The sequence below is a fragment of the Tachypleus tridentatus genome, chromosome 3 (assembly GCF_004210375.1).
Source record: "Tachypleus tridentatus isolate NWPU-2018 chromosome 3, ASM421037v1, whole genome shotgun sequence".
In the NCBI taxonomy this organism is placed as follows: domain Eukaryota; kingdom Metazoa; phylum Arthropoda; class Merostomata; order Xiphosura; family Limulidae; genus Tachypleus; species Tachypleus tridentatus.
The window spans coordinates 89269626-89282101 of NC_134827.1; the positions used below are offsets into that span (position 1 = coordinate 89269626).

A 12476-nucleotide genomic window follows, 5' to 3' on the forward strand; every position below is an offset into this window, starting at 1 on the left:
GATATCAGGTTATTAATCAGTATAGGTATAAAGGTGTTCCTTTATATTGGTTTAATTTTGGTTTTATTTGTTATATAAGTAGGGCTTCTTTGATTTTGCATTTGTTTATACTTGTTTCCATACTTAATATCTGGGTGTTTTCTATGGTTATGTTGTGTTTATTTGATTTGCAGTGTTCAAAAATGTGTGAAGGTGTTTTTGTGTGTGTGTTCTTTGAATCTAGTTTCCATTTTTCTGCTTGTTTCTCCAACACAGAAGTTGTAGCAGTTGTGGAAATTGTATTCTATAAATTATGTTGGTGTTGTGTTTATCAGTGTAGTTTTTACATAAATCAGTCATCCCACAGTGTTCACTTGAATATGTGGAGTGGATACAGATCTGCATTAGTTTGAATGTCAGCAGCTAGGAAAAATCACAATACATCATAAAATGTGCTACAATAAGACAGTGACAAAGCAGATGTACCAAAATCAAAAGCTGACTTGGCTTTTATACATTTATATACATAGGATCCTCTTCACTCCAGCTGAACTGGACCATATTTTATGGTCCAACAAGTCAGTCTAACAATGCAAAAGATACAGCTGTGAAAGATCATGCCCAAGTGTGTTATGCATGTCTATCAGCTGTAACCGATGGATCCATAGTAAAGGTTTAACCAAAAATCAGAAAACGCATTAGTTGGATTGAAGGAAGATTAAAATGCTGTCTTATCCCACTACAACTGAAAAGATAAGATGGGAAAAGCTTAGAGTAATTATCCAGCTATTCAGGATGAATTAAATGAGTAACAGCCAAAAGAGGTTAGACTTAACTCTTAACTTCCCCCAAAACTGACAAAAATGACATCATAATTTGTTTAGCTGGGATTGAAGTTAAATAAATAGTTAGAACCATCAGGTAGTTGAAAAACAGTTAAATGAAATGATTTCAGTACCCTTTCTCTCCAAAACATCTAAATAAAACATAAAACATTGTGAAATTATTACAGTAAGTAGCTGTCACTCGTGTATCAGCTATGATGGTCGTTAGGTTTAGCAACAGATGACTGAGAGGAAGTGGCAACCCTTGTTTTGTGAACTATGCAGTGACTTTCATCATACAGTGTATATACTATATTGTATGATTTTCATTAGATTACCATGAAGCTAAGATAATTAGCATCAGTAGATATGATGCTTAGTGCAGCATCAGCTTTTACAAATGCAAACAATAGCCAGGAGAATTAAAATGCAGCTGAAAGTGTTGCAATCCTTTTTTTCCAAGTTATTGGATAGTACTGTATGGTATAGCATAAGCACTGCAGTGTATGATTACCATCTGATAAAAGGAAGTTTGATTGGTTTGCATAAAAAAACAAATTGCAATCCTTACACTCTGAACTACTTGAGAAAGTTTCAATCAAAAATACCCAAAGGATGGCTGATGCTAGAAGACATAATGGCTAATGCATTGGCAGTCTGTGTGACAAAAGATGGTGGTGATAAGTTCAAAAACACAAACTGAAAGAGCTTTGCACTCACTGATTCTTAAGATACCATGTGAATCACTCACCTGAAACCTTCCTTGAGAAGACTGCAACAATTTTTGCAATATTTTATTGGCTGTAACAACTTTTACATAGGCAGCTATGAAACTGCATTTTATTTCATAGTTTATTTACATATACTATAATAAGAGAACAAATAACAACCTCTAACTTGCAAGAATTTTAACTCAGCAATCTTAGTTCTGCCAAGATTAATTTGTGATTACTTATTTCATAAAAGTCTGAAAAAAAATGCTTGAGCTTGATGATTTGCAGGTCGCAAAACCTAACAACTGAGGCTACCAACCATAATTTGTCATGTAATCCAAGAAGGTTATGAGGTAATTTTAGCAAGAGCCAGAGATAATTTGCTGAAAATTAAATACATTTGTGATACACCTGCTTATATGAATGTCGTATAGCATGAATTATTAACAAAAGAAGAAAGACAGCAAAGGATTTAATCTGGATGTTAAGAGTCTGTGACTTGAGGTTAATTGTGAGTACTCACCTGCAAGATGTTACATGAAAATACATCTTATTTTTCATTAATTGTCATGAAATAATGTTTAAATTTTGACAATGAAATGTCTACCAGACAATAAATGTTCACAAAAAATAGGAGTAATGGTGAAACTTGTGATAAATTTGAGAAAAATCACAGTTTTACTTGTGGTTTTCCAAATACCACAGTATTATATGAGAGAGAGAAAAAAAGTTTTTAATGGAATTTTCTGGTAAAAATTGTGGAAGATATTTTAATTCAATCAAACTGAAATAAATCAGAATGTGATATTACCTGAAGTATATAAAATTTACAAACAGTAGTATATCTTTCAACATAATAACTTTGAAACACTCAAGTTTTATCAAGATTTTATGGAATATTTTCAATCATGGATATAAAAATATTTAGAATAGCAAAGAATTTACTGAATATTTTCTTAAAACTGTTTCTGTATAAGGAGCAGCTTACGACACATTAAAGTGTATGCTGTGAGTTTATTAGCAAAAGAAAGAAGATAGCACCCCTGCCATGAAGCTTTGTAATTCATACCAGTTTAGTACTAAACTTGAAACAAAAATTTTGCTGTCAATAATAAAAGTTGTTTACATTTTTCATCCATCCTTGAGACTTAAAGGTTGATATCTAGCTGGAAAAAACATAGGCTGATGTTGTTTGACATCTGCTGGTTACCTCCCATATTAATTAAATAAATAGTACAAGTCCTCCCATACATACAAGAACAGGATATTAAAGATGAGTATTGATGACAATGAACATAATACACATAAAAACACTGCCCAATTGAAAACAGAAAATACAGGCCACCCCAAAGACTACTGATAATGAAGGTGAAAATGCATTAATAGAAGGGCATTTTCTTTCTCTAATTTGCTAATTATCAATGTTGTTGCATCCAATAGTGGAATATTTATAATGCCAGAAGGGCAAGGTTGCAGAAACAGTGGGCAGATGTACCTTTCACTATGTTCTCCAATAAATATCATTTACTAAGAATAAAACCCTAGTGATGAATGAAACTTTGTTCTCATTCTTGCTTGACAACTGATATTAATTAAACAGGGATTATTCTGCAAGCTCTAATACTATAGTGACGTGACTCTCATTTAGTATATGTCAAGAATTGTCTAGAAATGTTGAAAGGCTCAAGCCACTGATATCAAGTTATTGTGGTTTGACTCTACATGGACACAGTATTTCATCTGTAACTACATATCACTAAAATTATCAAACTTGGATTTCATGTTGTTCAAGACTGACATTATTGACAAATAAGTATTTATATTTGAATATGTTACACACACCAGTGTAACATACTTAGTTACATATTTAGTACTTACAATGCTAAATATTTTATTTTATTGATAGTTGAGCAAGTGATATAACCAAAACTCCAGGAACAAGGCCAAAAGCTTATAATAAAGAACAATTTAGCTTAATGTTTATGTATGTTCAGTTTGCTAATAAAGAAACTGACAAAACAGGCCAAATTTCATAGTAAAAAACAAGATACTTTAAAGTCAAGTAGTAAAGTCTTATCAATTTGGTACTGCCTACATAATTTTGGGCTAAGTGAAATGAAATACATAAATTTCAGTATTTTATTGATATACTGTTCAAAAATTCATGATATTTAATTAACTCAAACAATTAATTTATATATAATTTCTTCAAGTGAAAGTACTAATGCTGTATTTCAAAGATCATTTTTCTAATGGAACACATGAGCTAAGGTGCTAAATTCAGGTAAAGTCATTATTAATACTAATATACTAGCAAGAGAAGGAGAGCAACCACAAGGTAGCAAATGCCACCTTTGATAACATCTCTCTCTCTGTTCTAATGAAAGCATATTCAGCAGCATATCACAGTACAAATCTCAAACCTTCTGATAAATAATCTGCTGCACTAGTTGCTAGTCCATACCCAGGTAAAAATGTAATGCTGATGTAATCTCTTGGAAACAAAATATTCAAAATGCTTATATTTTATAATTATTACAGTGTAATACAATTAATGTTACTTAATATTATGCAGAAAACAAGTTACAGTTTTTACCAAATGCTAAAATATAAAATTCTGAGTTGAGTAACATAGCTGCTGCTAGGATAACACAATCAAATATCTTGTACTTCTACAAATTATGAAAATATAACAAACTACATTTTAGCAAAGTTTAAAATAAGGATATCATTAATGGTCTAATGTATACATCAACACCAATATTTAGAATCAACAGATCCGATATACTATACATACCAACATTCTTCTCACACAGTCTTTAATAGGTTTTATCTATAATTGTGTTACAATTTAGGAATTTTATATTTTTTGTGGTCTGTTTCTTGACGTCATTCTTTTTACGATTTTTCACCTTTGGTTTTTCAAAATCATCCAAAACATTCACTTTTCAGTCAGTTTTGGTTGTTGTATGTATCAACCTTAAATAAAACATCAAATATGATACACCTTAGTTAAGAAATGTTAAATTTATTTTTTTTATTTCAAAAGGTATAAATAAAGTTTCCTACAATGTTTCAGATTTTTCTTAATTAACAATCTCAGCCCAGATTATTTTATAAAACACAATGTAAATAAATAAAAAACAATAACTGAGGAATAGTGAATACGTAACTTTCAGAATGCCTATCTATGACAAGTTAGAATCAACATTTAATGAAAGTGTTTTTATCATTCAGTATTTCAATTACCAATTTTGTATAGTGCTTTGAAAATTATTAAACACACACACACACTTGTATATTTAAGTATATAAAGTTAACATAAAACTTGCAATCGTAGCTTTGATAATTTCGCACATAATAAAATGTTTTTGCCATATGAAGGGCAGATTTGTGTCACTTAGTACATAGTATGAAAATGCCACGATAACAGCAATATAAACTAAGTTACCATCAACTATGGTTATATCATTAAGTCATGAGCTTTAATCAATGATGTTCTCAGACCAAGTCTTTTCTATCTATACATTGGTATCATACAACTTGTTTAGGCTATTCCCATCAAAATTACACTTGTAAATCAAACTGTGATACCACACATGCATTATCTCAAATTTATTATAAATAAAAGCCATATGCCAATTATTCACCCAACTCAATAAAAAATCCAAGTCTCTTTACAAAGCCTGTAACATCCAAAACTGTAATATAATCAGGGAATTTAAATATTTTATTGACTATTCCTTCATGTGTATTATTGATTTCAATCAAAAAGTTCTAACAATGGCACCACAGGTACCCTACTTCTGACATTAATCTGGTTTGAATGAATTCCTCTGCTTTCTTCCATCTAATCAATTATCTATCCAATGAACCCACACATAGAAAAATATAATTTGTGACAAATCTTTTATGTGGCACCTTGTCAAATGATTCCTGAAAATCCAGCTATACCAACTCCACACCCACACATCTCTAAAAGATGTTAGTTCTTCAAAGAATATCAAAATACTGTTGTTAGTTCATCATTCATGGTTGAAGAAAACCATCTCGGACATCATTCAATGATTTTATGTGTTTGGATATGAAAAATTATCACAATCCAAGTATGAAAATGTCTGGTGCAATGTGGTCACAACAACAAGGGAGCTGGTGAATTCTGATGGTTGCTTCCTATTGCTTTATGAGTTGCGCACTTCTTTTGGGTTCTCAGGAAATGATGTTGACAGCACTCCTCCTGACTGGATGGTTTTGGGCTAGTTTCTCAGGTTTTAGAATCAACATTGCAGTCCTTGAAGGTTGTTGAAGATTACTTGCACATGAGCTGGATTAAAATGAGGGAGATTTGAGCAGCATCAGCCTCACTCTCTTGTTCAAACACAACAGGCAAAGATTAATTAGTAAGGCAAGATTTTCTGCTAATGAAACTATAATAGTTATCCAACAAAATTTAAATTATGTTATATGATTTTACAGAGCATCTTTTATCAAGCTTTTACAACATATTCACATCCTATAATTGGTGTGACAATTTTTATCCTCCCTCTTGAAATAATGTAGAACATTAGCCAACTTCCAACTTTCTTAAGTACTAGCACCTATCCAACATGCAAGTACTTGAAGAAAATGGTGGCAAGAAAGAGCTTCCATATCCAATTCTTAACCTCCTTCACAATACTTCAACAAATATCATTGACCAGAAGCTTCATCATTCTTTAAACTTCTAACACAGCAACAGTGAAATGATGGGTATGATTAATTATCTCAGCATAGGAATTAGGGAAAATTATTAACGTTTTAATAAATTTGTTACACCAACTTAATCATTTTGCATTTCATACAGAACGGAAACTAATACCAATAATAAAATACAGCTCGCGAACTAACAGTGATACTACTAATAACTGATATTAGTATTAGATCATTAACAATGTGTCATAACCAGCGCTCGAAGTGGAGAGTAATCCCAGGGTACAAATACCCTCACTTTTTATGCATTTTGATTTAAAAATCAATTAAAAACACTATCACCATTTCATGTGCTAGCGTACCCAAACTTCAAACATTAGTGATAAAGAACGATTTTTGTTGTTTTATTTTTTACTGATATATGTAACGCCTTAAGATCTAAACCAGATTCCAAAGCATTGGTTACTCCTAACACTAATAGTAACATTAAAATAATTAATAACACTAGGCTGCAACTTACGTACCTCTTTATTTCCAGCCGTAAATGAAATTTGAAGTAAATCATATAAATTAACTTTAACCAAGTCTTCTATAATCACGTTTTCCATTTTGTCGTATATTTTCTTGAGTTAAACAGCAAAAGGCCTAACTAATATTACTATATAATCTGTCAAATTCTTATCACTCTCTAACAACTGTGAAAAACTGATACTGACTGATATGATTGCTTGAGAAATAAGGTTGGCATTTCTTATTCTCTAATCAAAATTAAAAGGCAAAATCGTACAATAATTTGAAATTAGTTTAACAAAAAGGATTAAATAATCAATTTCACAAACAGCTATTTCTCGCGAGTTTTATATTTCAAACAATTTATAATTGGGCATTTGCGTGTTTAAGAGTTCTTTAAAACAACGTTTTGAAATTGATGACTTCAAAACGACCTTCCAAAACGCTGCTATTAAACTAAATTTATTTCCTGAAAGCGCAAGTATGTTTAGTGTGATAAGTATTCGAACCTGCGATCCTCGTATTACGAGTCGAGTGCCTTAACCACCTGGCCAAAACTATATCGGCAGTGATTATGAATTTAATAACATCGAATGACCATCAATAAATGTACTTCAATTCAATACTGATGCAGTTCTATATAAAAGTAATTGTAATACAATTATCTTCCACTTTGTAAAAATAAAAGTCCATTACATGTTGTTAAACAAAATATTCAACTGGATACACGTTTTGATTAAAGCGGCTTTCAAAACTACATCCACGTCGCACCAAACATGCTCGTCCTTTCAACCCTGGGGTCATTTATAAGTTCGATCAATCCCACTATTCGTTGATAAAAAAAGTAGCCCAAGAGTTGGTGGTGAGTGGTGATGACTAGCTGCCTTCCCTCTAGTGTTACACTGCTAAATTAGGGACGGCTAGCGTAGATACCCCACGTGTAGCTTTGCACAAAATTAAAAAAATAATAATCAACACTACTGTTAGAAGTAGCCTTTGATATAGGGGAAGAGGAAGTGGGATGATAAATGAAATGTTTAAAGTACCATATTTCTTGTTTTTCTTGTGTTATCTTTATTTATTATTTCTAGAGTACCTAAAGTCTTAAACTATAAAAATTAGAAACTCGTGCATCACATCATTCAATATGGTAACGTGAGTTGCACATGTGCCAAGCTATTTAGAATTTGTGCGGCGGAATTTTCAGATAGATAAGGTTCAGAGAGTAACAAAATGATAAAAGTAAGTACAACTGCATGGATACTGTTATAAGTTATAGTTTGGAAACTCTAATGGTTACTTTGTACTTACATATTCGGCCCATAGCGAAAGGGTGAATTCATTTACTCTATCTCTGTACTTGTATTACTTAATCTATAGGACCAGATTAAGGTAAGGACTGGTGAAGATGCAGTTCCATATTCAGAATGCTAAAAGGAAAACGCATTATAAAATAAATTACTTACATACTGCATGGATCATATTAACTTTAGTTTTAGTTTAATTTTGGAATTTCGCACAAAGCTACTCGAGGGCTATCTGTGCTAGCCGTCCCTAATTTAGCAGTGTAAGACTAGAGGGAAAGCAGCTAGTCATCACCACCCACCGCCAACTCTTGGGCTACTCTTTTACCAACGAATAGTGGGATTGACCGTCACATTATACACCCCCACGGCTGGGAGGGCGAGCATGTTTAGCGCGACGCGGGCGTGAACCCGCGACCCTCGGATTACGAGTCGCACGCCTTAACACGCTTGGCCATGCCAGGCCGGGATCATATTAACAAATATATTGTTGGGAGAAACATCGTTGAGGCAGTTCTATAAACAGTTTTAAAATAGAAAACAAGTATTAAAATAATACAAATTGGATTTCAAAATTGAAATGGCACAAAAAAGGAAAAACATAAATTCATAAAATGATAAAACTAGTTTAATAATAATAATCAAGTAAATATGTGTAGGTAGTTTCAAGTTAGCAAGGTTGGCAAAAAGATATTAACAGAATCTGTAGCCATGTAAAAGAAAAAGGCCCGGCATGGCCAAGCGTGAAATTCAAAACAAACATTGATTACTTAGCTAGGCCGTGTTTTTTTATAAAACTTAGATCATAATGGTGGCTAAAACAAAATACTCAGCTAAGCTAATTAATCAATGAACATTGGCTGTAAAATTTATATCAATGGTGTAAATGTAGTTTATATATTTGGCTGCCAGTTTTGATTTCGGTTCTTTTTCGGCCATACCTTTTTCTCACACCTGAGGTATTTTTGATTGGATATCCCGATTTTTTTTTTTTTTTTTGTCAATACACACCAAATAAGAAAGTGACTCTCGATAGTAACCAACATTAGCTTTAGGATCGTCACCATATTGTTCGGAACAAACATTTGCTTTACAGAATCAAACAGAATTTAAAAACTATATGGCGGTAATTTTCCTCTTTAAAACAGTGTAAGTAGCTTCTTTCTATACTACCGCCATGGGATTTAAATTAACAGTTGTTTTTTTTTCAAAACCCACATGTAATCGATACAGTAATATGAATTATTATTTATCATGCTAATTACTTATGTTTATATCCCATGATGCTAAATGCTCGCTAATTTAATTAAATTTGGTAAATTTGTGCTGAAACGTTGTTAATAAATAATAACCGTCCACCCGTATGATTATTTTAAAAAATTGAGCTAGAAATTGCTGCTCTAGTTTGCTTCGCCTAGTCAATATTAACGCATCTTTACGTCCGAACTTTATAGTTTTTCTCTTCTAAATCAGCTGTCTTTAATCCGAATGACGAAAAATTAAAAACGGTCCACTTTTGCTCTTTAATGAAGCAGCAGTAAAATGTTGGACCGATACTCAGTGACTTTTTGTGTATGTGCCCACTCAAAAGTGTTCGTTGAATGAGAGCAGTTTTTGTTGGATAACGTTACACATGTGGCTTACATTCAGACCAAATTTGACAACTAATTATAGGTTGTAAGGATATATCAGGAGGATTGTGTTTCTATAAGAAAACTGTATTACTAATGTTTGCATATAGATTTTTTTATTTACTTGTGTATGAGATGATAATTTTATCAACACATTTAACTTACTGCTAAAATGATATATTATACCTAATGTTTTATAAATATTGAACAAGACAATTGGTCACATAACTTTTACAGTTATTGACTGAAGGACACGCGCTTTCACTAGTTTATCTTTGTTCATATAACTATTCTTAACAAAATATGTCATTTCATTAATATACTTTTTACAGTGTTTCTATAGGCTGAAGATGTTTTAATTACTAAGGATAGTGTTACTTTAGGCAGACAATGTTTCATAGAACACCTGCTGTTTCATTTTCACAAATCAACGAGACAACTGTTACAACGTACATATTATATGTTATTTGAATGAGGCAATTATTACAAGAAGCAATATACTTTACATACTTTTATCGTCCTGAAAAGGACACTTATTTTGCTAAAACTAAACCTAATAAATGAATGAATTACTGTTCTATAGAACATTCATTTCAAGATTAAAATGCTATCTTCAATATACCTCGAGACTGTCTGATGTCAAGGCCATTGCTAATCTTGATAAACATTGAATTTTAGGAAATAGAGAAGTCTTCACATGCTCACATACATACAAAGGTGTTACTATATACAGAAGATGATGGGCTCATTTTCTCACAATTTCAACAATGTATTAGTTTAATTACATGTAAAATTATTATTGATTAAACATAATGAAAGTTTTTAACATCATATTTCTTTTGAACACTTTGTCAATTTACTCACGATAAAGATTTTGCAATCGCATATATACATATAAAAAGAACATCTATTAGGAACGTATTTGTATGAAAACAAACACATTGCTATAAAAGACAGCCAAGAAGTTCACCATGCTGCTTAGGAGAGACAAGTTGCAAATCAAATCATTTAACTATTCTTGTGTGATAAAATAAGTCTGTTTAAGTTAAAGTTCCGCAACAATAATTACTGGTAGAAATTGTTTGGATGATTTTTGCACTTCCAGACTTTACTTGAACTGGAGGCAATTTTACATAAGTTATATTAAAATTTCATAATTCTGCTGTAAACGATGTTATAATTACCCTCGGATATTATATTTTGTACAAACATTTGGTGTTCCTTAAAAAAAAAAAAACACTCACGTACATGTTGATTGTTTGTTTTTGAATTTCGCACAAAGCTACTTGAGAGCTATCTGGGCTAGCTGTCCCTAATTTAGCAGTGTAAGACTAGAGGGAAGGCAGCTAGTCATCACTACTCACCGCCAACTCTTGGGCTACTATTTTACCAACGAATAGTGGGATTGACCGTCATATAAATAACGCCAAGACGGCTGAAAGGGCGAGCATGTTTGATGCGACCGGGATTCGAACCCGCGACCCTCGGATTACGAGTCGAACGTTTTAATACGCTTGGCCATGCCAGGCCATAGCTGAGGAAGGACGCCTATATTAAAGATGTACATTCTGACTACTGAAAAAGTCTACATCTAGGCCTAATTATGTAATTCGATTGTTTGTTTGTTTTTCAATTTTGCACAAAGCTACGCGAAGGCTATCTGTGCCAGCCGTCCCTAATTTAGCAGTGTAAGACTAGAGGGAAGGCAGCTAGTCATCACTACTCACCGCCAACTCTTGGGCTACTCTTTTACCAACGAATAGTGGGATTGACGGTCACATTATAACGCCCCCACGGCTGAAAGGGCGAGCATGTTTGGCGCGACCGGGATGCGAACCCGCGACCCTCAGATTACGAGTCGCACGCCTTAACATGCTTGGCCATGCCGGGCCATTAAGATTGTTAAGAACACGAGAATCACAAGAATAAACACGCAATTTGTAGGCCTGTGATGCAATAAAACAATTCAACAGACCAAACTGTATCGAGGGATAATTGTATGCACCATATCCCCACCTAAAATAAAGGGGGTATTTATACCCCATCTCCCCAGGATCTACGCCCCTGGTGTAGATATATATTTGTCCATTACTATGCATTATATAAATATATATATATATATATATAACTTAGTTACATAGAAATTATGTATATATATATATAATTTAGTTACACAGAAATTATAAATGATTGTATCGTCATGTTTTCAAACAATCCATTAAGACAAATTCCAACTGCATCTTAGCATTTTACATCTTGAACTAGTTAATAACTACAGTAAATTATCATGAGCCATATCAACTAACTACTAACAATGTTTATTATAATTACAACGTAGAGATTTAGCTTTCACATCAAATCCTCCTTTGCCTATAGTTGAGGATAATAAAAACCATCAAAAACGTAAGTAAAAAAACTGGGAATTTAAAATTTTGTAAATAGGAATTGTAAAAAGTACTGAATCAAGGCTGGAGATTCTGTAGATATTATTAACTCGAACTACAATTCATATTTTGACTCCACCAAATATAATTCTACGTTACAACACAGCGCCAAAATAGTTTACTTTTAAATAATGTCTTTTGAGCCTCCAACCTTGTTAGATTACTCTTTCAAGATTCTTATTCGCAGGTTTTTAAATTTTTAAATTTTATATTTACCTTGTTTTTGTACTTTTATTTTCATTAGATATTAATGAACAGACTTCAAAATCGTGTAGTTTTATATATTTTTCTTCCAGAAATAAAGTGCAGCATGGCCAACTAGTTAAGGCATTCGACTCGTAATATGAGGGTCGTGGGTTCGAATTACCGTCACACCAAACTT

The 12476-nt window shown here is 32.5% G+C and overlaps 1 protein-coding gene across 2 annotated transcripts in view; it reads right to left on the reverse strand.

The window, feature by feature from the left end:
* Positions 1-7504, reverse strand: part of LOC143247435 (dnaJ homolog subfamily C member 17) — an 87710-nt gene extending 80206 nt beyond the window's left edge. Inside the window, exons 1-2 of one of the 2 annotated variants that reach the window (XM_076495522.1) lie at positions 6730-7504; positions 4314-4495 (exon numbers count right to left, since the gene is read on the reverse strand). In XM_076495522.1, the coding sequence (XP_076351637.1) occupies positions 4314-4319 (6 nt within the window). In that variant the 5' untranslated portion in view covers positions 4320-4495; positions 6730-7504. The remainder of the gene's footprint in view (positions 1-4313; positions 4496-6729) is intronic. The other variant, XM_076495520.1, reaches the window with a different exon arrangement.
* Positions 7505-12476: the final 4972 nt, after the last annotated feature.